The following is a 26,195-nucleotide window of genomic DNA, read 5'->3' on the forward strand; positions in this document are numbered from 1 at the left end:
CAAGCCAGTCGGCGAACATGTGAGTACCGTGAAATATCTTTTTGAAAGCTAATGTAAATAAAGACAACTTACATGAATTTCAATCGAAATTTTTTCCTTTCGAGAAGTACTCAAATGTCAAATGGCTCATGATGGTGAGATTCTAACACATTTAAAAGGGTAGACACCATTAAAACTTGCGTAGCTGTTTCCATTTTCAGTCGTAAGATCAGTGGTTTACTTAGATCTTTATCAGTCAGTACACTGTTTTGTCGCGCCAGTCTGATTAAACATCTAGTGATAACAAGTTCGTTTACTTCATTGTACAACTCAGCGAGAAGGGGCAAGTTGCGTTTGTGGAAGCGAAATTCAGACCAGCACTCGTCGTCTTCAAACCATCGAAGTTAAAATCAGGAAAGGAATCATTAGACCGGTTTAACTCGTACAAGAGTAGAAGATCGTGATCGTTTAACACACCTTCATCGTGGATTATCAAGAGTTGATTGCGAACTTCTTTCAATAAAGTGATCCTAGTTCATCTTGATAAACAGAGGACGAATATCGATTATGTCAATAAGCTTGACAGTGCGGAAACCGCGGTTTCCGACGGTGCCGCTTAATGTTTGTGAATTCCCGCCACAACGGCGTTCTCTCCCCAGCCTTCTCACAGGTTTCGGCGTCCCCGTCGCCGTCCGCGTTCCCGCTGCTTAAAGTCCCTAATTTCCGTTCGGGGAGACAAAATTGATCTTCCATTTACATGCTCCGAGGGAGTTCAGTTCGCACATTTACTCTTGAGTTGCATTTTTCATGAAATATACTCTCTGTGGTAAGCCACGATAAGCCGGAAGACAACATCTAAAACGTTTAATCTTAGTTTTTCTTTGTGAGTTATTAATCTAAACATCAACAATATTAACTACTTAATAACCGAGAGTGAGGTCGTTACGGGAAAATCTCAAACTGAGGCCTTACCGTATTGACCGAGCGATAGCCAGGTCAATACGGTAGGCCGAGGTTTGAGATTTTCCCGTAACGACCGAACGGTCGAGGTTATTAAGTTGTTTATTATATGGCTCATCAATAAAGAGAAAAATCATTCGAGCGGAAGTCGTCAATTTACATCCGGCGATGCGCGCGTTTACCGATTCATTCATCGTCTCAAACCTAGGGCAAAACTACACAGTCAGTGAATTTCACCACTGTATTACGTATTCCGTTAAAAACACTCATTTCTTTACGGAAAAGTCACTGTGACAAGCTCAAAAACGTATTTTAGTATCGTGGTACCACAAGTTGATGGGGAAGTTTTTCCGACTTTTGGGGCGAAACGTCAACGTATATAGAAAAGACAGCAAGTGCTTCAAAATTGTCCAAACCAACCGTCTTTCGGTGAAAGAAAATACTAATGCTTCAGAATGCACTGCTCAAAATAAGCTTAACTCGATCTTCGCATTCGCTTTCGACAACATATCTTCGCCTTCTTCATTCTGGGATTTATGGATGAACATTTCAAGCCTTGTGAACGTCTGCAGTTATCAGAAACACTGCTACCGACAGAAACCGCCCGATTGTTTACATCTGATGATCCTGGAAGCTGATTTACACTTGCTTGTGTCAAAGCGAGGGAATCTATTTGACGAGAACTTTGACGGAGTTCAATACTTCGGTAATTGCTGTGACTAAGATGATAACTTATAAGTTTCTTTGTGGTGTTCTGCTCAGGATGCATGGCAGATCTGCCGATGGTGTTTTTTACTTAGCGATTTTAGCTTTACTTAAGACTAGGCAAACTTTGATTGTTTTTCACTAGTGCCCGCCAAGGTTACCGACTGGTAAGTCATCTATATAAATTTTATTAAAGAAATATCTCTAAACTTTTAGCTACTGATATTCTCGTACTGATTTTAATCGGCTTTCATCGCTTCAATGCGCTTGAATTTTCAGAACCGGGCTCTTCCTAATTTGCCTAATCCGTAATCGGCCCGTGGGCATTACGGGAGAATAATGCCCTACAATTCAGTGACAATTAACCAATCAGAGCGCGCGTTATATCGGCCACAAGCCAAAGCCATATAATAAATATCGTTATTATTATTATTTTCTCTAGGTCAGTTTTTTGAGCAGTGGTTACTTTAAAGTACATTACATGCATATGCGTGCCGAGCAAGACTTTAATCAGAGTGACCGATACTATCCGCGAAAAGCTGGAGTGATTCCTGGCCTGAAAAATGTCTCGAGGGGATGACTGTAGGGAAACGGAGAGTTTCAGAAAACCTTCAAGCCGGATGGAAGGGGAACAGTCTTTCCTGACAATAGCCTGCGAGCAGAAAACCCAAGATCAGGTCTAAATTAAAACACGCTAACAAAATGTCCATTTTGAAATGGGATTGATCGCAGACGGCAATCACGCATTCCCAACTGAGTCGGTTGAAGAGTTTCGCACGCTCCACTTGGTGCTTGTTTCACTTTCACGTCCAGAGGTAAGGTTGAGTCGAGAAGTTGACTAGGTATTTCGTGCCGACCAAGTTGGAAACCTATCCTGTTGGACACAGCACGCAGGTGTCATGAGTACCGTGCGACAATCCACTGGAAACATGAGTCTGGATGGAGTGGCGGAACAAGGTGGCTGATTTCTCATCGGGTTTGTACTCACCTCAGCGCTTCAGGGTCATATAGCCCCCCGAGGACTGTGTCTGTATTCAAGCTGGGGTTGCAGGTTGTCGCTCTGCTCATGTTCTGCAGTCAAAATTATGACAAAAATAAAAGTAAATACTTGATCTGGGTTTTTTCGAGAACTAGTTGTACTTCTCAATGACTTCGAGGAAACGAGAGCTATGGACACAAAATCGACTATGAACAACCACCACTTATGTCAGATGAATCTCTATTACATGCTTAGCTTTTGAGTTTGAGCAATTAATTTAACTATTTTCCATAAACGAAAAATTGCAAAAAATAATGCTATTGGCCATTAAGTTGTGCCGAGAATTACAAGGCCAGAGGTAGTCTGTATGTTGAATATCCTGTGATCAATGGTTTGGAGTGGACTAGGATACTTAAGCAAGTTTTGCAAGAAAAAAAATATAAAAAGAAATGTCAAATTATCTTGTTTTTCGAGAAAGACCTGCACTTTTTCATGAAAAGAAAAACTTGTAAATTATGCTTAGAGAAATTACGGTAAAATGTGTAAGGTTGTAGATACTAACTGTTGTTATTTTCTTTTAGAAAACAGCCCTAAGAAAATACGCGCGTTGATTGGTTAAAAGTCACGTTTGTATAACTCGATAGAAACACAAGACTAGCACGAGCTGTTGACGTAATGATGGCACGAGCAAAGAGAATTTACATTTTGATAATCAAAGTTAACAAGTTGATTTCCTTTTTTTCGTCGCGGTGTTTTCTTAAAGAAATAGAAAACATGTTCTTCGTGTTTCTATCGAGTTACAGAAACACGAGCGAAAGTTTGGGGGAACTCGAAAAAGCTGTGGAAACACTTGCCTCCGGCTCGTGTTCTTACAACATTTCTCGTTCTCCCAAACGTCCGCTCGTGTTTCTCTAACTCGATAGAAACACGGAACATGTTTTCTATTTCTTAATTGTAATACAAGACAGTTTATTGACTTGTTATGAATTGCATATGACAGGAACAAAAGTGTTGTGCCGTGACTTTCTCTATGGCTAAGCCCACGTGACGTCCCGGCCTCAACAAACGAAGAACGTGGCTAATATCCAGCAATCTTGACCTCAGTCTTGGTCAATAATTTAACTTATAGACTAAATAATTTGCTGCGGAGGGGCATTACTGTATGTGGGGTTATGTACACTTTGTCACATTTTGAGTGAAATTGTATTTAACGATCCTTTCTGGAATATAACCGAGCTTAAAATTATATCGCCATGTCATGTGTATGATTATGCAGATTTATGTAGGACCATTTGTACGGCTGTATGGCTATATATTAGGTTAATGGTATTGAAATGTAGTGTTATGATATGTAGGGTAAGGCTATGTAAAGCAATTTAGGGCTGTACAGTCTGCAAATGTATATTAATAGCTATCTATAACTATTTGTAGTTTTTGAATGGGCTTATAAGATGTTTATTTCAGACTTTTTGGGATCTTCCGAACCGTTTCTAAACTCATTGTGGGACTGGGCACGAAGCCAGGAATCGAACTCACTCAGTATCATTTATATTCGGTAAACTTTGGGAACTCAAACATTTTCGAACATCGTCGGAAATCCGATTAGTTCGGAAAATCGAGCACTGTCAGTAAAAGAATATCTCTGGAAATCTGACAAATTCGGAAAGGCAGCACAGTCGAAGAAGAATCACATCTTCGGAAATCCGACTAATTCGTCAAATCGAGCACTCACTCTGAAGAAGAATGTCTATGAAGTGATCCGATTGAATCGGCAAATCTAGCACTGTCGGTGAATTGAATCGGAAGTCCAGCTAACTCGGCAAATCAAGCTCTGTCGATGAATAATATCTTCGGTAATTGAACTAATTCGGCAAATCGAGCACTGTCGATGAAGAATTTGAATATCTTCAGAAGTCCGCCTTATTTGGCAAGTCGACCATTGTGGAAGTAGAATAACTTCGGAAATCCGACTAACTGGGCAAATCGAGCAGTGAGGACGTAGTGTCGATGGATTAAGAAAATATCTTCGGAAATCCCACTAGTTGCGCAAATCATGCAAGCACTATCGATGAATCATCGGAAGTCCGACGTGTTCGACAAAACGAGCACTGTCGAAGAAGAATATCTTCGAAAATCCGACTAACGCGGCAAATCGAGTTCAGCAGTTCATTAATATCTTCGGAATTCCCACTGAAGGGGCGGCAAATTGAACACTGTCGATCCATAATATTTTCGGAAATCCGGCTAATGGGGCATATCGAAAACTGGATCGATTAAGGATATCCTCAGAAATCCGACTAATGGGGTAAATCACCTGATGTCACTTGACAATGAAAATAGAACAAAGAAGCATAAGGCATAGAGAAGACAGTGAGAAGACTGACAGCAAAACCCGACACATATCGAAAACAAAACCTCATGTCCACAGACATTTCGCCGCCGTTTTCCACAATACTGCACATTACGTGTTTTAGTTCTGAAAGCCCTCTTTGTCGTTTGGGTTCTTGTCAGTACGGGAAGGTAACACAACTCAGAAAGACTTGAAAAAGGCAAATCCACAACTCAGGTAGAGTCCATCACGGGAAAAGTTTACAACCGCCATGTTGTTACGTCACTCTATTGTTCGTGTCATTGCGCCGGACTGGTTACCAGGTTTCGACGGTTCAAAAAAAAATTGGAAATCCAGAAAATGAGGAGCAAATAGCTAAACAAGTCGACGTTTTAAAATCATGTTTATTTTAATTTAAAACAGACCTCTTATAAAGATATATCATTGTGCAATAAATCTACATAGTTCTTACATGGCATTTGCAAATCGAATTTAATTTCTCTTTCTTTATTACCCAATAAAAATTGGTTGTTACAAATAGTTGAGCTGTTACTAGGTTTATTCAGTAACAGGAAGAATGCTATATTGGTGAACAAGTGGAAAAACATATGGTTGATAAAAATATTGTAAAAATATTGATGTTTACCATGATCACTTTTTCTCTACTGTGAGTATTCTCATATTCTCTTGGTATTCTCCATCTAATGAATGGAAAAACTTGCATATTGATATGAAAGAGTTTGTAGTAATTCAATTTTATGATCATTGTGTGTTAGCCCTTGTTTTCCTGTTGCAGTTCTTCCAATGTCGATTCTATCGGAGCTGCCTTACTCAGTGGATTTATCTCCTCGGAGCTGTGGCAATTTTTCAGATTTTTCCGCTTTTCGCAGCGCTCAGTGAAGTTATTCTCGTCTCTAAGGACATCAAAAAGGGTTCTCCTGGCTTGACCTGAAAACAGGAAAATTAATTATATATCAGAGACGGCAAGATCTCGCTCATGAAAACCCCAATCCGGAACGAAAAAATCCTACAGAGTGCGAGAGTCTATTGTACTTTGGCGGTTTAAGCCAATTTTGAGTGCCGGTTTTTTTTTCCTTTTCCGACCGACCGACCCAAAATCAGAAAACGCATTCGACAATAAACGAAAAAAAAAAGGGGGGGACCTGACATTCAAACAGAATTAAGAGGCTCAAAAGAAAGCCCTCAAAACTTGTACTTTACTCTCTCCAGCAATCTTTTTTGTTTTTGTGAACTGTCCGTTAGACGTCAAACCTTCTTGTTCACTGGTTACTGAATGGATTTACAAACAAGTTGTTTTGTTGTTATGCTCTTGTGGTTTTTTTGAGGAGAAATACGATTATCGAGCTAACATGTCGTAAAGAATTTGTTACGTGCCGTCAAATGATCGGTTAGATGTTATTGATTTGTCGTACAAGTACGGCGGTTTCGGTTTTTAGCAGAAAACGAAAACGGTTTGCGGTTTCGAAGGAACAAAATACGCAGTTCACGGAATGTACGACGCCCTATAATAGACCCTCAAGTCTGCGTCGCAACCTAACTTTCTGTGTTCGTTAGCACATTTGATTGTTATATCGCGTTTTCCGCAACAATTAATCGTCGTGTGTATGCACACATCCTTTACATACTTTCTACCTGTGTTTAGAGTTTACGACTTCAATGGTTCGGAATGGAGCTTGCGCGCCCGGAGAGGGGGGGGGATACTACCTTATATGGGCTATATAGGTATGTGCGGCCCCAAAGGGTATGGTTTTTCAGCCGTTTTTGTCATAAATAGGGTATCGATTTTAGCTGATTTTAGCCATTGTGGTCATAAATAGGGTATGGTTTTTGCACTCTAGCCTAGATATGGGTATGTTTTTAAGAAGAAGCCACTTTTTCGTCATTATCGAAAAGAAAATCAACAAAAGTCCTTCGCAAATTATGTTTACGGTAATTTAACATCGGCCTGAACTAGGGAACTAATTGTAACGTAGGTCTGAAACAGGGTTTTGATTTAAGGGTCAGGTCATAAATAAGGTTTCGAATTTATGGTCAGGTCATAAATAGGGTAGGGAACATCGCAGATTTTGGTCATAAATAGGGTAAGGGTTTTGGGAAGCGGGCCGCACACCCCCGCCCAATTTTTCTGCGAGTACCCCCCCCCCCCCGGGCTTGCACGGGAATGGTTTTAAATTAAAACTGGCGATAATTGTGTTGAGCTCAGTTTGAGACCGCTTGTTCTTGATGTTATCTTGCTGGGTTACTTTAAATTTGGCAAAACGCCCAGGCCTTTATTTTCAAGAGTGGGTGGTGGAGTTGTATTAATCATAGGCGTATTCTAATCACTCTCGGGAATATACAGACCTGTTCCTGTCGGAGAAGTGGCTGTCGGACTTGTGGGAGCTGTACGGGGAAGAAAAGACAATATCTCACACTTTATCCGTGTCATGGGCTTCTCCTAACTTTAGTTTATTCAGAGTGATTAGCGATAAAATGTACTATGAGTATTCGGCAGGTATCATTCCTGGAGTCCATCAAATAAAACTGGCCCTGCACGAGTAAGATGGAATACCTATTTAAGCCTCGTTCCCAGGCCTTTACCCTTGGACCCTATCAAACTTCAAGGGAAATGTCTTTCCCGCTCAGTTTCACTGCTTAACATACCAGGAAAAAATTACGGACTGCAAAGTCAATGGTTAACGCAGGGAGTTGATGCTATATTGTTTGAGTCCATCAGCCGCTTTGGAGTCTGGTGCGGGTGCTAGAATCTCAGTGATCAGTTCATCATCTTCGGGGATTTCTCGGCTCTCATTTAAAATTTCGGATCATTTCCGTAGCTAACAGTATAGTTTGCAAATCTCGTCATTTCTCTGCCAACATTAAATGTCACGTAAGAAGAAGCGTTGCGTGACAGCCAATTCCTCCAAAACAGGTGCCAAAAAATTCCGGCTGTAAGTAAGTGCACCAGCAGTGAAGTGAAATAACCATCAAAAGAAGCTAAAGGACAGTCTATAGCAAACAGTTGAAAGCGTGTCGCAGCTTCTATTGAAGTTAACAAGGTCAAGACTCACCAGAAGAAGAGTGTTTGTTCATTCGTTTGTAAAGCATTGACACATACGTCATCACACTCAATTCGTCAACAACTTTCATCGATACCAGGTCCTGCGCATCCAAAAGGGCGGGAACCTTAAGCCTCTCCTCGGCGATTTTGAAAGCCTAAATTGAAAAACAAACTCAAGTCGCATTAAAATAACTTTTGATCATTATTCAATTTAGTTCAAGTAGCTGAGTCTGTCGTATTTCTCAGGGTTAGACGATAGTGGAAGATGAAAACACGTTAAAATAAAGGCCGCTCGTCGTGTCCACGTGAGCATAGATTTCGCGTTAAAGTATCAGCTATTTCTTGGCCGTCCTGCGATTTTTTGAAGGCAGCAGAAATCGTAAAATAACTTGAGAGAGATTGCCTTAGGATTAAAACCTATATATGAGGGATTAACTCAGTTACCCTTAACCTCTCATGCTAGGCTGATCTTTTTATTAATTAAGACCAGTCCAGTGACCACCACACAAGTCAACTCACCAATTCATTGTTTTTCAAAGCGTCCTCCTTGGACAGGTCATCAAACTCACTGTAAAGATAAGGAGAGAATTTAAAACAACAACGTAACAACACAACAACAATAACAACAACAATAACAACCGAGCAACAATCCCTGAAGCAATGGATGTGGTTTGCTTTTATTGTCATATTTCCCTCGTAGCTTGATTTCACACTGGTCAACAAGGTACCGCTAATATATATGATAATACAAAGTTCCCGAGTTCTTCTCCACTGTGTAGACCGCCATAGAGGGTGGGTGGCATGTTCTGATCGGCTAAGGGTCTTTGTGAATATCGTCTATTCACCCTGCGCGATATTTTAACTGGAAAGTTGTAATACAATCACTCAAAATGACCTAAAGGGACAATAGACTACGAGCAGTTAGCGTTCTTACTTTGTTCCTAAAATTTTCGGTACGCATGGCAAAGGTAAATTAGGTAACTTAGAGAAAGAAAAGATGAAACGGAACGAGACGAAACAGGATAAAAACCTATATTCCCGTGCGCTTCTCGATCGCTCTAAATCAGTTCATCTTTCGGCTTCGCATTCTATTCTCGTCGCGAGTAAGCTAAGAAAAGCAAGACTGCTCCGGCTAGGGGCCAATATGCTTTTAATTTATTCTCAGTTAGTGGCGTGCTGTCCTTCAATACAGAGCTGTATAAAATAGCAGGGCAATAATTTGATAACATCTTCACTGACATCAAATACAATTAACAACTGACGTCAGACGGAACGTTTGTCTACAAATTGGATCAGATATCGTTTTTTTTTTTTTTTTTTTTTTTTTTTTTTTTCCTGCTAGTTTATTTCCTTAACTGATCTGGCTCCGATTCAACAGGCCAGCTCAGTGTTCCTAGCACGTAGCAAAATCCATCAACACTTCTCCGCGACAAAAAATAATTGTAGCTAGCTACAAAGCAACTATTCCTCAGTTATGGCATGCTCTAGTTTCGAGAGCTGATTTGCCCACTACAAGGCCTTAAGCACCGAGAAAATTAATTAGACAACCCGACCGAAAAAAGCCTGTTTAAGCCTGACCTCGTCAACTTTTGAGTTTTAGATCATCAGTATTGTTTCTTATCTGTCCAAGAGCCGCAAAAGCAATATTTCAGCGAATTTAATTTTAATCTTTCCTCAGTTTCATTCACCATTCTTCAACATGGGAATGAAGACAAAAAAAGGAATAAAACTTTGCTGAAACACAAAGACATCTGTAGAAACAAAATACTTTAATATCTTACGTGGTACTGATACATAAATATTATTTTCAGGGGTTTTACATTAGGCTTATCTTGACACGATGTTGACTATGATAAAGTTCCATTACTGACAAATCTTTTATTTTACCACGCACTGCAAGCCTTTGTATGTGTCGTTATCGAAGCACGTTTATTGTTTCGCAACAGAAAACAAAAAAAAAAACCAGTATCCGGCTTTGTTATGTCTCGTTTCGCTTCGTGACTTGTGAGGACCAATATTTATTACAAACACGTATCGTTTCATGCTTCAATGCCTCATATCTTATTTTCTGCTCTTTTATTCTAAGTAGTTTCTCCGAGTTTCGCAATAGAAAATACAAAGAGGTTGTGTATTGCCCCGATATATTGCATTCCAGTAAAATGAATGCCAATTTTACTGAAATTTTCGGTAACTAAAATTTGTTTTCAATTAAAGAGCTCGTCGGCAATTAACTTCTGGTACCCCCACGTTATGACGGAGTGGCCAAGACGAAATTTTAAGGTCACAACAAACAAATCGATGTGCCAGTATTATATAAAATACGACCCGTGAAAGAAATGTCGCAATATATATTGCTTTCAGGGAAGTGAGCAAAGACTTCTCTATCCTGTGTTGAAAAACCTTCTTACCACTCCAGCCAGGTTCTAATCTTTGTTTAGCCGATGTCGTTCGTGGTTAGTCAACAACCACTTTGACTTCACAACGGGTTAAACCCTCGGCTCAATGCGATTTCAAATACTTACAGGAGTTCAGGACTGAATCGGTGCAGAAGTGCGCAAAATGCGAGCCCGTTTCTCCAAGAGGATGTCAGATCGCAGACATTCACGTCTTTATAGCCCTCCGTTTGCTGTTTACACCATTCCAAGAGCGCTTCTTTCCCCTTCAAACTCCTTTGTCTCGCCAACTGCCTTGTAGACATCACGTTAATGGTCTTTAACTCGCACCGTTCAAGGTATATAAGAAGATAATCCGAGGTTAAATCTGTTAGGTCGTGTGTTGCTTGCTTTTGGGGACTAAGCACGCACTGGCTTCCTTATGGAAATGTACCTGATGACGGACGTTCGTCAAAAGCGAGTTTCCTTCACATCGCAAAAATGCGATTAGGGAATGAAATATGCGGTCAACAGCTTGGTCTCCTGCGGTTACGGTATTGTAAACGGCACACGCGTTTCCAAACGATTTACAGTTCGATATTCACGAAGGTCAGAAATGATTAAAAGTCGTTCATCCTTATCAATCTAAGTCAATGACCGATGACAGCGGCAGACTTTTGAAGAGACCGATGTCAACTGTAGTTCTTTACGATTAAGGTAAAGAAAAAAAAAATAAATCCATTATTTTTTTTACACGAACATTGTTTTCCCGTCCCAGGACGCATATTTTTATTTTTCGTCCGAGTTTCAAGCTGAAAATGTTCTTGTGAATATTCATCAGAGTCTAGCGTACGACATTTCCGTTTTTGAATGTATTAATGGCGATGAAGTTATTTTTGGAGCCAGACTGCAGGCAATAAAGCTTGAAAAGTCATTAGCATCCAACATACGGCTGGTGCTGTTTTTGTTTTTCCGCCTACAGAAATTGAAGGAAGAATTTTGTACGGTTTAGTTGAAAACATATATTAAATTCCATTGCCGTTTACAACTTTTCAACACAAACTTATTTTCTTTTCAAAATCTCGGCCTAGGGTTTATGTACTTAAATATTCTCAAAATTTCGTAAATTTCAGCCCCCAGTTCTTATAAAATATTTCTTTTATACATAAAATTTTTTTTTATACATAATACAGAGACTGTACTTAAAAATGTATTGAAAAAATGACATACCATGAAGGGATGTATTAACATGTTTGCCACAGACATCACTTTTCAAAATTCCCTGACGTTTCCCTGATACAAATCAAATTTCCCTGACCAAATAAATACGAAATATCAGATATAGAATTACTAACGCCCCCCTGCCTACCCTTACAGCCGTCTTACCCATCAATTATTGACTGATCAGTTTTCTAACGTTTTTCAAGAGTGATCCGAAATTTTTCTTCCAGCCTTCAATGGTGTTAAATCAGCGATGTTATGATTTCAATATCCCCTGACCTTTCTTCAAAATAAATGCCAGTTTTCTCTGACCCAAAGCAAAATTCCCTGACTTTTACTTGACCCAGATTGAAGAATTTTTTTCCATGACCATTTCCTGACCTCTGTGTGACAACTCTGATCATGAGTTCTGACCTTCGCTGATAGATGCAACTTTAAAACTTGACATCGTTACCAATTTGTCAAGCAATCAAGAATTCAAGAAAATTGAGCACTTGTCTGTTGGCTAATTTCTTATTTCAAAGATCATGATGCTAAAAAGCTGTCATTAAATGCTAATATTGCTTGTCTAAAAGCGAAACAACACAATAAAATACAAATGAGAAAAGAAATCGATAGCCTCCTACTGCAGGCATCTCTCATCACCGTGAGCCAGTACAGTCGCTCGTGAGCCGGGAGGGAGCACTTCAGTTCGTGCCAAAACGCTAAGAATTTTACCTATCGCTTTCGACGCTGGAGGCTTGAAATGCATGAGGCCAGTGTTAACAAGACTATTCAGAATAGATCATCCCACGAAACCAAAAACAGAAAAGAAAAAAAAAGGTTCCACGATCAGGGGTAGGTTTCAGTCCCAGAAAAATTGGGTGGGTTGGCGGCCCGATTCCCAAAACCCTTACCCTGTTTAAGACCAAAATCTGTGATTTTCCCTACCCTATTTATGACCTGACCAAAAATTCAATACCTCATGTAAGACCTGACCCTTCAATCAATACTCTGTTTCAGACCTGTCTTATAATTAGTTACCTAGTTCAGACCGATGTAATAAAAAGGCATTGCGAAGGGCTTTTGTTGACGGTCTTACCGATAATGAAAATAAAAAAAATAGCTTCTTCTAAAAAACATACCCAATTCAAGACTTTAGTGCAAAAACCATACCCCATTTGAGACCAAAATGGCTAAAATCGATACCCTATTTCTGACCAAAACGGCTAAAAAGCCATACCCTTCAGGGCCGCACCAGGGCCGCACATATCTTTATAGCCCGAAAAAGGGGGTATACCTCTGCCGGGTCAACGATCAACTGAGAATCAGTGTAGAGACGGCGAATTCGTCTACGAGGGAAGCATGGTATCTTCGACGGTCGACGAACACTTAACGCTACGTGACTTCTACGTCTCGGATACAATAAATCATCAATATGATCATATCTGGTACGTAAAGAAATCGCCGATCTGGAATCGATTATCTAACAGTCATGCGGCGGCAAGTATTTGGCTTTTCGTGATTAGTTTTGCAGAGCAATGTTCCCCGTCAGGATCAAGTCATTTATAAATTATCTTTTGGTAGGTCGCTCGGCAAATAGGACCACTGGTTTACTGTGCAGCAAGGCTTTGTAACAGTAAGATGAAAGTAAGGAAAAACTAGGAGGAAGGACAGGGGAGGGGGAGGCTACTTCCAGCTTGTTTTTCTTCTGGGCGGCCAGAATGCGGAAAACTCTTCGCATGCCTGATTAGTCACGCGCCAGACGAACAAATACAAGTGACAGATATATGAGTAATAGATAACCACAACTCCCGTCCATATAAACCTTTATTAAACATTGTAGCTTAACAAGGGACTAAACACTAACAAACAAAAGTGCTTGGGAAATTTTTCAAAGTCCGCGTACAACAAGCTAAACTATACACCTAATTGCAACAGATATTTGTGTAAATGAAAAGTCGCAGTTGACGTTCAAAGGCCTAAAGTTATACAAATGAAGGTATCTTTTACAAATACTTCGTAGCATTAAATTACAGTTACAATGTTCATAATATTTACTTGAGATTTACGACGCTATTTACGAGGCTAAAAAGTTCAAAAAATTAAAAGAAAAAAGAAAGTTGCCATTAATTAATCCTGGACCAAACGCGTTCGGTTTTTCTTTTAATTTTTAACGTTTTAACCTTGCAAATAGCATCTTAAAATTACAATATTTAGAGAGAAAACCTTGTCAGTTCTGCTAGTTTTCGGGCAGGTCACGGCTCCAACCAAGTCGAACTGGAATTTGGAAATGTTGGTTTTTCGTGAGGGAGGAAAACCGGAGAACCCGGAGAAAAACCCTCGGAGCAAGGATAAGAACCAACAACAAACTTAACCCACATATGGCATCGGGCAGCTAGGCTGGGATAAAATCTGGCCAAGTTGCTGGGGGCGAGAGTGTTTTCACCACTATGCCATCTTTAAACTTCAATTTTTTAAATGTCTTTCAATCTGTTTGAACTAGTCAGCAATAACTCGGTAATAAAAATCTGTGGTGAATTATAAGGTATATATCTAGCTAATAAACAGTTTTAACCCGTGAATAAAAATAACAAAGAATAAAAATCCCAATTGGCGGGAGGCAGACCAGTTGGCTATTTACAAGCGTGGCCGAGGAGTAGAAATCAGGACTACCGAGAACACCACCAGCTAAGTGGTCAGAGCGGGACTTGAACCCGCGACCTCCGGATTACAAGTCCAGTGCCCTAACCACTCGGCCACGCTGCACGCTGCACGCTGAACAACTATCTTACGCTATGCTAAATTATTGCACGGAAATCAGCCACTCCGAATCAATGTAAATTTTACTACTGCAACGAATTCAAGTATTCGTATTTTCCAAGAAGTATCACCGACTGATCCGCGCCCCCCCGCCCCCCCCCCCCAAGGAGATAGCTAGCACTAGTTTCTTAAATTCTTGAAAATCGAATCAGTTGTTGTTGTTGTTTTTTTAAAGTAATGTAATTCCTTTTGATCATTTAATGTTCTAAATCTCTTTTTTTTTAATTTTTAATTTGAATTTTTTAAACAGTTGTTACCGACTCGGTCTATGTAGGTGTAAACGAGAAAATTTATATTTAAGTTATGTTGTCCCTAGTCATCTTAGCTAACATTATCAGAAATCCAGTTATTGGATTGAAGTAGTAAAATGTACATACATTTAAACCTGTAGTTACCCTTAGGAACTGAATACGGTCACTGCTAAACATTTTATGGACGCTCAAACGACAAATTTTAATAGAAATCTACAATTTTCTCCAGAAGTGACCCTCCGACGGTGACTTTTGGTAAATTTAAACTAAAGACTGTTTGTCACCACAGCTAGAGCTGGATTTCCATTCTCGCCTTATTATGTTCACGTCCGTTGATGGGCGCGGATTCTAATTGAATTGCGCGTGTAAAATATAATCATGATGGCGAAAATGTATCGGACGGGTTGCATCTGATGGCGGTGGGTGAAAGTTACACGTGATGCAAGCTGTTTTCTCTATTCTATTTCACGCAAGCAAGGCGGTTGAAAGACACAACCCTTAAATGCTCGTAAAAAACTAAATGCAACAGAGGGAATCGAGTTTATAATAGAACCTTACCATGGACAGAACTAACAATTTTACAAGGGTACAGTTAATTGCTCGGCCTCACTAGCCTATGGCTATAAACACTGACTGAGGCTAACAAGTGATTTTTTATAGTTTTAGTTGTGGCGTTAAATGGTGACCACGTCTGGTTACTAGACACTGCTGACCACTGAATGAAGGTCAAATTTACAGCAAATAAAATAATGGAACGGAAGGTGATCACAAACAAGTTAATTCGCACTTATTAACCGAATTTCATTAGCAATGATTTTGGTTAGGTCTGTTTATGAAATTATGCTGCAGTTTTGATTGGCTTACTGTAGCGAGAATAACTGAGATATCTTTGCATTTGTTGGACTTTTTAAACTGACTCTTCTTTCTTTTACATTTATAATAATTATATGTTTGTTACAATACTTACTCATTTTTACATTCCTTACTTAATCTAATCAACATCCAGTGCCTACGTACCAACTCACTGACCAGGGTAACAATGCTCTTCAAGCATTAAACTGTCTGATTACGTGCTCAATGTGCGCCCTGCAAATGGGGCATGGGTCGCCCCTTTGCTTTAGGACTTGTGCACAGGGCCAGCAGCAGCAGCAGTGCCCAGTGTCACCGTGAATGAGTGTGGCATTTTTGGGGTTCTCCATGCAGATAATACACTTGGTGTTGACATCTATGTCTTCGGGTGACGCGACAGTGTTTCCTTTTTCTGTCACGAAAGATGGGCTGGCCTCAGCAGCTGACGTGGGAGTCAAACGATCTCTTGTTATCCATGGGTTCTCTTCCGGTCTGCGATTAAAACTGAAGCCTGCTGCAAGAATCGAATAGAAGAATTTGAATGGGGTAATGGGAATCTCGTGGAATCTCGTGGATTTCTCAACAAGTGGATATATCTGTCATGATTTCAACTTTGGTTACCAACCTTAACCTGATAACAGCCATTCTCATTAGCTTCCGAAAATGTCTTACTAGAACGATTTTAAAATTTGTTTAAATTAACTTAGTACTTATAAATAATCTCATTTCTTATATGGCTAACCTGTGAGCAGGCAAGATAAACTGAATCCTGCACTGTGATTGGCTACCCAAGCAGGCAAGATGGCACTATTTTGCCTGCTCGGTACTACCTGCAGTTTCTCCCAAGGAAAATTTTCCCAAAAGCCATATAATATATGTTAATCATTCATTGACCAAGCTTGTTCAGTCAAGGATGCCTCGATATTGGCCTAATTCTTTTTTTTGCGAGTTTATGGACCTATACTCTGTCTCGGTCCATAAACAAGCAAAAAGAGAACTTGGCCATTATCCAGCCATCTTGACCGAACAAGCTTGGTCAATAACCCATACATCTATAATACGAGTCTTTCACTACTCTTCTCATCTGGATTTCCTCAACATTTTCCAACAAAATCAGACAGAATCCACTAGCCCAACAACAAAACCAACATGTTCTGGTCTGTTTCATACAACTTTCTTTGCACGCTGATAAACCTAAATTCTATCACGTAATATGAAAAACTTGGGATAGCATGCTGGTGTTGAGTGTATACATGTTCATGTACCTGGTCTGCTTGACTCAAATCCTCTGTTTCTGGTTAAGTTTGGTAATGATGGACCAGTTTGGTCAGCTGCTGAATTGATACAAACAAAAACAAAGATATCACAATGACTTTAACCTATCATTCACATAAAAGTCTGCATACAAGGCAAGTGACCCATCCGACAGGTGCTTATCTATGGTTTCTGTAGAATGAGGCAACTAGAAGAATTTCTACTTCCTCCCTGGATGGGATGCTGGTACATTGCAGGGTTACTCCCAGCATTAAATTCACTGGTACCCATTCATACACCTGGATGAAGAGAGCCACTGTGAGAGTGAAGTGTCTCGCCCATGTACACAACACAGTGTTCCCTTGCAGGGTTCAAACCTGGACAACCAGAGCTGGAGGAGAGCGCACTAACCACGAGGCCACCATACCTCCATCATTGACATAAAGCTACCGAAGAAAGATCTCTTAGTCCCTCAACAGGCCGAAGACGAACCTATAATTTTGTAAGCTGGTCAGATGCTCTACCTGTGAGCTACAGGGTTCGCAATTAGGTTCAAATTAAATTTTAATTTTCAGCAATTTAAATCTTGTCCAGCACCCAGTCAAGGTATTTGTTTTTCTTAGTAACCTATGTCAATGATAGGTTAATTAACTACTGACAGAGGAAAAACGTTAATCTGCTGTCACTAAGGGGAACAGAGAAAAAACCTGAGCATGTCGTGCAGAGGTCAAACTGACATGTTTACCTATTTAAATAATTTAGCACCTTCTATGATAAATTCAGATTCAACAATCAGTTGCCATCACTTCCAAATAATATGCTTACAAGTCTCCTGCCCTGAGCATTACCTTCGATTGTTCCACTCATGCAGGAGTGACACAGGTCATATTCACATGTTTGGCAATGCCATGGCTTGTTATCTGTGGGATTGTTGTGGACTGAGCCACAGTTATCACAGCGCCACCCTCCACTGAACTGTGCATACACAAAATGTGAGTCTGCTCTGTACAGTGGGTGGGGATGTAGTGGGGTATTATGTGGTTTAAAACAGTTATGGCACACATCAAATTCACACTCTGAACAATGATGAGAGAATCTGAAAGAGATCAAGCAACATGTTACATATCACTGTATAAACTTAGTGTGACATGAAGAAATCTTTCACATACGGACCCTCCCTAAAAACAGGCAGATAAAAACACATTTTTCTTTTCAAATACTATGGAGGTAGCATTTTGGCAGAGAAATAAGATAAGAGAACAAGGAACCATGTGAACAAGGAATTTCAGAGTATTGAAGTAAATAAACAGAAATCTGGAGGGGAGTTGGGTAGGGGGGGAATTATTTTAGAATTCCGAAGGCACAGGGGGTAGAACATTCTCAAATTTCTGAAAATAACAGGGGATCAAAATATGGAAGTCATCCAGTGGCGGATCCAGACCTTGAGCTAAGCGGGGGGAGGGGGAGGGGGGGGGGGGGTGATGTCTTCTTTTTTTACCCAAATTAAGGGACCCCTCCCCTAGATCCACCACTGCCATCTGTGGCTGGTTATGGATATTTTCTGGGATTGCCCAATCCTATTTAAACTGAATAAAATATCAGTACTAGAAAGATATTTTGAGACAAAGAAGGTATCACTTACGTCTCAAATGGCCTGCTTGAATTGCCACAGATGTCACACACCCAACTTCCCCCAGTTTGCGTATAGATAAGCGAGGTATCTACTAGGTTCAGTACATGGACATGAACTGGATGCTGCTTTGGCTCAAAACAGTTTCTGCAAATGTCAAAGCTATCACAGGTGGGACAGTGGTAGGAGAATGTTTGCCTTAGATTGTCACTTGTGCTTTTACAAACAGCACATCTCCAAATTCCATTCTGATTTTGATAAAGCAGCCTGCTTGTTTCCATATACAGCAAAGGGTGTCGATGCGCTGCAGTGCTTTGCAGAAGCTGCATGTGCATGCATGAATAGCACAAGTCAAAAGCGCATCGGCTGCAATGGAACGGAAACGACGCTGCACTGCTCTCGCCATTGCAATTGTCGCACTTCCAACGACCTCCATAAGCCTGGTACACGGTCATAGGATTAACTTGCTCCAACTCATGTTCATGAAGTGGGGTACGCATCTTCTCACACGACTTTTGAAACTGTGTCAAATAATTATCTTTATGAGATGTCCATTTGCCTGGCTCTTTCCAAGCCTGCAAAGTATGCAAATACAAAGAGTGTGAGTATAATTATAATGCACTGGATATCATGGAAAACCGATGATCAACGTAAATCATGATTGATTTAAGCTAAATATCAGAGCTTGTTGAAAATATAAATAACATAACAAAATAATTCACCAACAGTATGTCCAGGGTGTTGGTCACAATTAATTCATTATTTCGAATTTGCAATAATTTAAACAGTTACATGCGACTACTCCTATCAAGGCCACTTAAGCAAATTCTTTGCAAACTGACCACTGGCATTTCAAAGTTTTAAAATAGTTACTAATCAAATTGACCACAAATCTGTTGCCTTCATAATGTATAGTACGATTACAAGGATAATTTGTTGGAGTCCATGATTTTTATTATTATTAAATTTGTAGAAATCTTTGTCGTGCAGCCTTGGTTGGTGTAGTCACACTGTAATTAACACAGATTTGGGTTTCGACAATGTTTTTGTAATTTTGGTAATTTTAACTGCAGTAACAACCCTATCTCTTTGGTATAAATATTACATCTGGCATTATGCTTATTACAGGGAAATGAATTTTAAAAATTGCAACTTGAAGGTAGAAAGCCACGATTTAATAAACAAATCACTGTACGTAAACAAATATGCATTGTTTTATTACCAGTCTAATTGTTCAGAGAACAAATTTAAAAGCTGGGTTTTTTTGTTCTTGCCTGAAGAAATGAATGCAAAGAAGGCGACTAAGAAACAAAAATAGTTTGCATAAAATACTTCTCAAAAAAGAAAAACAAAATCAGAGAAGAAAAGTGCAGAGTGATGTTCTCCAGCTAATTTGTAATTCACATGCAAGAAATGAGGCAAATCTGAGAAAAAAAAAACTGGACTAAAATTAACCATAAGCTTAGGGCAGTTAAGCCCCTTGGCCTTCATGTGACTGTAGCTGCGGTTGATAAAATGAACCCAGATTTAAGTTAATAACAGAATTACTGAAAATGACACAAATCATAGTACCCTTTCAAAGTACTTGTACTTTTGAATGAATGAAAGAATGAAAGACTTTATTTAAGTGTCATAAGTATTTAGCTTTAAAAAAAACTAATCGGGACACTATTTACACTATAAAATATACCTTAGCTACCTTTATTATTGATACCCTTTCTTTAAGGCACATTTTCAATTTACAGGTAAATACGCATTTACATGTACATGTAACTTTTCATTGTTTGTAACTCACTCATGATTTGAAGTTACTTACAAAATTACAATTATATGGCTGTATATATAGAATAAATTACATGGGTTTTAATAACCAGAGTGAAGAGAATGACACTAACTTTATAGTATTCGTATAGCATTGTTATATTATATTCATCTAGTCATACTTAGGTGGACTAAAACTGTAAGCTACCAGATGGAATACAATTACGTGATACAAATTTCTTCCACTTAAGGTAATTCCCCTGAAATAAAACTGTCAACAGATTTTTGTTCAAACTTTGTCCACTGAATATTTATCATATGAGAACTTTAATTATAAAATAAAAAGGGTGGGTGTCCATACTTGTTTAGGAGCAGTGGGGCATTGAAAGTGTCCAATTTTAGCATTATTTAATGCTTGTTACAAGAACATATTCCAAGTTATTGTAAACTCTTTGTGAGCCCCAGACTCATGAAAACACACCTCAAACTACAGTCAATACTTGTGTCGGACACAAATAAACTTTTTAAGTTTGATTTTGACAGACAGCTGAATCCTCGTTAAAATATTGGAACCAAATTGCTTGCCACGACTATCAAACTGCAAAATAGAAAAGACTACAGTGCAGCTGCTATTTTCCTTATTTATTCAATTTTCAACAATAGAAATCAGATCAGTCTTTTTTCACACAAAGTTAATGATTAGTTAATTAAAATGACTGGAAAAAAATTTAGGGTGCCCATGCTCGTTAGTGAGCTATAGCCATTATTCAACTGACAGAACTCAATATCAAGGCAAATCTGCCATGTTTTAAATGTGCGTGTGCATGAGTGTGCCCGAATGACGCCATAAATTATGTGCAGTAAGGATGCAAATGTGAGGAATCACCTTAACGGTGTGAAAAGTTCGCTTATCAATTGATTCAGCAATCGTAGGTTCAATTTGATATATTGAGGCTACTTTAGCGAGATAGATTTTTAGTGACAGAGGAGAACCTAGAAAAATTATTTTGGCAGAAGTAAATCTGTTGTTTTGCCAGGATAAAGAGAATATGTGAGAATTTTGCATCTCTGACTTGATAGAAACAGAGAAAAATAATGTATTTCATTAACTGTGCTATCATTGTTATTGTTAGGAAATTTAACTTCCAACTCATTTCACTATCAAAAACTAGGTACATGTATAAGTTTTACTTAATATGAACACTGTAAAACATGGAAAATTTTATCTAAAACAGTTGAAAAATTACTCTTGGTTTGTTTTATAAGCGATTGCATGGATATTCCTCCTTTGTAATTTGCACCTTCGCTAATTTCAACCAAGAATTCTTACCTCAAGAATAGGATTCAAAACCTCCATGATCCTAGAACTTTAAGGCCAATAAATGTTTTAAACTTTGTTCAGTATTGATATCTACTTGTGATAAATATGGGATAGCAGACTGCAAGATCAACTGAGTGTGGGATAATTCAGTACTACACCAGTTTTTTTATCAGCTAGAATCTGACAGTTCAAAAACATCTACGAAGAACTGAAATATTTGGAAGTATTCTGTTTCAGTTCTTGAAATAACTTGTGATAAAAGTTCATAAATAATTTATAGAAAGAATTACAGAACTGTAAGCAGGAAGTACATAAGTTATTTCACACAAGGTGACAATTTTCACAGTGTGCAGTTCCAGAAAATATCCATACTCCCCTTACAGAAAGGATTGGAGTTTCCTGGGGGGTGGGGCATTTTCTCTAAGACCAAAACATTAAAAGAAATGTATCAAGCTTATTAATTAAAATTTCCAGAGGGGTGGGGAAGGTATAGATATTTTCTGGAACTACACAATACAGATAAAAACATTACATGAAGCATTTTGCCACAGATAGTTTTGCCAAATGAACAGGCTAAATTTTCTGCACTCTTATTTACTCTTCAGACAGATCGCCAGTTACACATGTGCAATAATATTTTCACACAAGATGGAAATCACCTCACAGACAAATAACATGTATGATTCTGCACTTGAATAAAAACAGAAGGAGCATAATTCTAGATTGATTTTTTTTATCAGTCTATCTGTCTTGCTCTCTGTGAGTGCAAGGTAATGTTTAACTACAAATCAATATACATCTATGTAAGTCATGCAAACTTGCTGTTTTAAGAACGATATTGTAAAACAACTGAGAAGTTCAAGGTAGGCAAATTTTGCTCACTTTTTAAAACAATGAAGGCAGTGAACTGCAATAAATGACAAAGATAGAGATCTACATCCCATTTGTTTATTTTAGTAACCCACTTATGGAGAGACTTCCCGGTGAACAAAAGGATAGCATTACATAGACATTTTCTCACTACACTCCATAATCACTAAGGGATTGGTTTTTCCCATCGATGAATTAACTTCATCAGTAATGGTATCAGTCAGGCCACAGTTTTTAAATGAAAGCTGGATACTGCTGTCCACCAGATAAATCATCATCTGATGGATATGTGTTGACAAAACAAACCACACTATCTGCAGAGTATTATCCACCTTTTGAACAACCTGGGCCAGGTAACTACAATTTCTATATACTTTGATGTCTCCATATCGGTGGGCAATAAGATGCCAATCACATGATATATGAAGACTTCCATAATTCAATTTACATTTGTACTAAATATTATGCCTTGTTATTTTAACAGTTTCAAATCAGCAGTGCTTTCAGCAATGTTCCAAGCAAAGACACAGACCTGGAAGGACCTCATTCCGGTTCTGTTTTTAACCAATCAGAAAGAATTTCGATAAAAAGGTGAAATAAGTTATTTCATAATATTACGTTAGCGAAAGCTATTCTGAGGACCTCATGTTGTTTTTTTCTTCACTGTAAACCTAGTCATCCACCTAAACATAACCGTTTCGCTTCTTAACAACCCAAAAATGGTAGAAATCACAAATCAAACGACTATCGGACTTAACTGTAATAAAATGCTATAAAAGAAGCTAAAGGGCACGACGTAAGCTGATATCTGCTTACTTGACGAAATTAAGTTTCTTACTACTTCAATACTTAACCTTAATTTGTTTCAGTTTGCCTCGCTTGCTCATCAAAGAGAAAATAAAAGTAGAAAATGAGATTTAAACTTAGCTGAGCTCTGCAACATCCGGTAGTACAGCATCGTAGGTCGACCCAACAATTACCCGCCATCTTGAAAATTCTTACCTTCCAATAACGAACTAAACATTGCGTTCCAGTTTATCCTGTAGTGTTTTCAAAGGGAACGGAGTCATCGGTGGTTACAAATACTAGGTCAGCATATCTTGCATAGAGTACGTGCTTCATGGAATGACTAAGCAGTAGAGAACTTGAAAAATCGCGGAAGAGTGGATTACGGCTGACACCGAGGGAACCCCCCCGGATGATACGGGGTGATAGGATGTGATTAATATGCGATGGGGGTATTTCCCGCCTTGCACGGCATTTTCCCTTTCAAAATCTTCTTTGACAAATTTTGATTTGGCAAAATTATATTCTGCTGAGCCAAGAGTTGCAAAACAGAACTGATCAAAGTTTTATTTTATTCAGCACTGCTTATGTTCCGGATGAAAAATGGCTTTTAACTTACATTTTTAAAAAATTTTGGACAGGTCAGAGTCCGGCGCTACGTGCACAGTCGTGCGTGTAGCTCTTTACGGCGTGCAGAAAAGATTGACATGATTGAGATGGTATGAAATGGCAAAGATTTATGAAATGGCAAAGTTCGGAAGTATTTAAACAAGAACGCATACCAATTTGATCTTAATTTCCCCGTCTCGCTCACAACCAAGCGAGAAAATATTTCTGGCTTGCATTAACATTTCGGCTCCCCCATAGAATTTTTTTTTCAGGGGCGCATGACGTCTTCAACAATATGCGTGACGCAAGTCACGCCCACAATGATCACGCAACAGTCAGGTGGGAGGATAAAATCAACGTGATACCGGTAAAGAGAGACCGAAGTGGTGAGAAACACTCATTAACAGGGCATTGATACTCGGGAAAACACAATAATATAAAATACGGGTGTGAATCGTGAAAATATTCCGCGTATTCACAACCTCGTTCCCAGGGTCATCTCTCTTCTTCCCTCAGGGTTGAAATTGGTTTCCTTTCCCAAAATATCACTAGTCAATTTCGTACTAAATCCGTTTGATGAAAACACCTTAAGACCTTTAGGAAGAATTAAGAATTACAGGGATAATTTTTTGAGAAGTTCCCTATTTCTTTTCTTTTCTTTTCTTTCTTTCTTTCTTTTTTTTTTTTTTCAAATTTATCTTTTAATTTAAACAGTTTACAATATGTAATAAGCATCTAGAGGAGTCCCCTATGAATAAGCACAGGAATACCATTCAGCAGGAACCCTACAGCTTATGGCACTGCATTCGTTCTCTACCGCCCGGGCCACATTTTCCTCGCTCTAAGGCACCACGGGCTTAAGTGGACAGATGGCGAGTCTGGAGATGTGTTTGTCATAATATTTTCATGATCAGTGAAAGTTCAGTTCAATCCAAATGATGTAAATGGGCTAACTGCCATTAAAGTATCATAAATATTGAGAAACCGAGAAGCTAAGTAAAAATTCGACATTGTTATAGTAACTTTTAACATATCGATTTTTATCGATTAACTACTACGGGCTGTTTCTGAAGCCTCGCAAAAAACGAGACATCACTGAAATGTTGCAAGGCTGCAACTTCAAGCAAAGGGACAAAATTTTCATTGGCCAACATTTCAACTTCCAGAGTTAATTTGGACTACGGAAAGAGACAAAGGAAGGAGATAACTCAGTTTCAAAATATTACACAAAATATTTTCCCTTTTATCGTAGTGGTCGCAGCGCCTTGAGGCCTAAAAATAAATTTGGTGTTATTCTTAGTAGTAAAGGACATGTTTTATTAGTTCTAAATATGGTACCAACTGGCAGTCAAACCATACTAATGATTGTATAAAATTAAAGACGATAATGATAAGAAGATCAGTATCTCTGTCGAGCATGCCTTAAGTTTTTATTTCTTTTTATTCACCAAACAAGTTTGTCTGCTAAACCTGACCAGCTTTATGGCTTTCTATCTGACTCTTTATCCAAAAAAATCTGACGGATAGTCTTTGTCTGTCTGTCTGTCTGTCTGACTACCTCACTGGTCAACACTTTCATCTGTCAGTTCGTACCTGGTAAGGACGGCCTCAAGCAAAACGAGACAATAAAATTGGCGTTCTTTTTTTCTAAACTAGCGTAAAGTAAAGGTACGCGAAACAAAAAATATATTTCTCCATACTTTGGGGACTAATCCTGTGAAGCTTGCGCCGATCGTAGAGGGTGGCAAAGGTGGGGTACCAATCATGCTTTACGCTGAATTTTTCTATTAAATCAATAGCTGGTTTTTACAGACGTCACTAAAATTCTAACTACAAAACTATTGATCTTCCTAAGATTTTACTTAAATGATGTATAAGAGCAGCTGAAAACTAATGTTCATACAAATTTTCGCTCCGAATGGGTTCTTGGTTTTGTGATAAACTACGCTTGAATTTCTAAGCTTTTGCGTGCCGCGGCATTTACATGACGGCCTAGAGAGCTGTCATGATGGTTAAAAAAGTGACTTATTTCGGGGAACTTGGCTATCTGAACAGTTCACGTCTTAGAAAAAGTATTATTTTAATGTTTTAGAGTTCCTCGAGGGATAAATTCACGCTTGTGTAGCAAAACTCAGTGACAGATGTTGCTGTTGGTTTCCGGCCGCCATGTTGGTGCCCATATGGTCTCCATACAAATCTCTATAAATTTGGGTAAAAAATTTCTCCGCATATCTCGCATAAGAAAAATTGCTGTGACCAGATTTTTGGCGAGAGTCTTTGCATATTTACCTTCTTTCATTTCCCAGATTCTGGACTTTCTCTATTGACCGGTTTTGATTTTTATTTTGATCTATTTTGAATTGCGTGACACTGAAAACCAGCAATACGGATAATTTTTTTCACCAATCACGCGTCACGTGAAAGGCAGTACGTAAGTAAATCGCCAATTTTACTTA

At 38.9% G+C, this 26,195-nt stretch overlaps 2 protein-coding genes, 1 long non-coding RNA gene and 1 other non-coding gene across 7 annotated transcripts; 1 reads left to right on the plus strand and 3 right to left on the minus strand.

The window, feature by feature from the left end:
• Positions 1-5,183: 5,183 nt before the first annotated feature.
• On the minus strand, positions 5,184-11,005 carry LOC145487342 (MICAL-like protein 1). The gene is made up of 5 exons (XM_081466102.1): positions 10,536-11,005; positions 8,533-8,581; positions 8,024-8,168; positions 7,317-7,355; positions 5,184-5,900 (listed from the first exon to the last, which is right to left on the minus strand). The coding sequence occupies exons 1-5, from the start codon at positions 10,709-10,711 to the stop codon at positions 5,725-5,727; spliced, it is 585 nt and encodes a 194-aa protein (XP_081322228.1). The 5' UTR covers positions 10,712-11,005; the 3' UTR covers positions 5,184-5,724.
• A 3,276-nt stretch (positions 11,006-14,281) lies between these two features.
• Trnat-ugu (transfer RNA threonine (anticodon UGU)) lies at positions 14,282-14,353 on the minus strand. Its single transcript has one exon. It is a non-coding gene; the product is annotated as a tRNA-Thr (tRNA).
• Positions 14,354-14,633: 280 nt separating this feature from the next.
• On the minus strand, positions 14,634-24,823 carry LOC145486251 (uncharacterized). 4 transcript variants are annotated; one of them, XM_081464877.1, is made up of 5 exons: positions 23,347-24,823; positions 18,405-18,967; positions 17,611-17,858; positions 16,774-16,839; positions 14,634-16,019 (listed from the first exon to the last, which is right to left on the minus strand). In XM_081464877.1, the coding sequence occupies exons 2-5, from the start codon at positions 18,890-18,892 to the stop codon at positions 15,706-15,708; spliced, it is 1,116 nt and encodes a 371-aa protein (XP_081321003.1). In that variant the 5' UTR covers positions 18,893-18,967; positions 23,347-24,823; the 3' UTR covers positions 14,634-15,705. The 4 variants fall into 4 exon arrangements, with proteins under 4 accessions (XP_081321003.1, XP_081321002.1, XP_081321001.1 ...); XM_081464876.1 differs by having other exon boundaries at positions 16,774-16,842; positions 23,347-24,819; XM_081464875.1 differs by having other exon boundaries at positions 14,634-16,022; positions 23,347-24,817.
• On the plus strand, positions 18,975-23,353 carry LOC145486252 (uncharacterized). Its single transcript, XR_014049259.1, has 2 exons — positions 18,975-22,697; positions 22,829-23,353. It is a non-coding gene; the product is annotated as an uncharacterized LOC145486252 (long non-coding RNA).
• Positions 24,824-26,195: the final 1,372 nt, after the last annotated feature.

Source organism: Orbicella franksi, chromosome 5 (assembly GCF_964199315.1).
Source record: "Orbicella franksi chromosome 5, jaOrbFran1.1, whole genome shotgun sequence".
In the NCBI taxonomy this organism is placed as follows: domain Eukaryota; kingdom Metazoa; phylum Cnidaria; class Anthozoa; order Scleractinia; family Merulinidae; genus Orbicella; species Orbicella franksi.

Bases quoted from the DNA above. Each gene is read 5' to 3' on its own strand.
- LOC145487342 (XM_081466102.1), bottom strand. From the start codon at position 10,711: ATGTCTACAAGGCAGTTGGCGAGACAAAGGAGTTTGAAGGGGAAAGAA. The intron at 8,582-10,535 runs GTAAGTATTTGA...TTATCTTTACAG, and splicing joins CGATTCAGTCCTGAACTCCT to TGAGTTTGATGACCTGTCCA. The intron at 7,356-8,023 runs GTGAGTCTTGAC...TTCCCCGTACAG, and splicing joins GAACAAACACTCTTCTTCTG to CTCCCACAAGTCCGACAGCC.
- LOC145486251 (XM_081464874.1), bottom strand. From the start codon at position 18,892: ATGCGTACCCCACTTCATGAACATGAGTTGGAGCAAGTTAATCCTATG. The intron at 16,843-17,610 runs GTAATGCTCAGG...GTATCAATTCAG, and splicing joins CATGAGTGGAACAATCGAAG to CAGCTGACCAAACTGGTCCA. The intron at 16,023-16,773 runs GTACATGAACAT...CGATTCTTGCAG, and splicing joins ATTTGAGTCAAGCAGACCAG to CAGGCTTCAGTTTTAATCGC.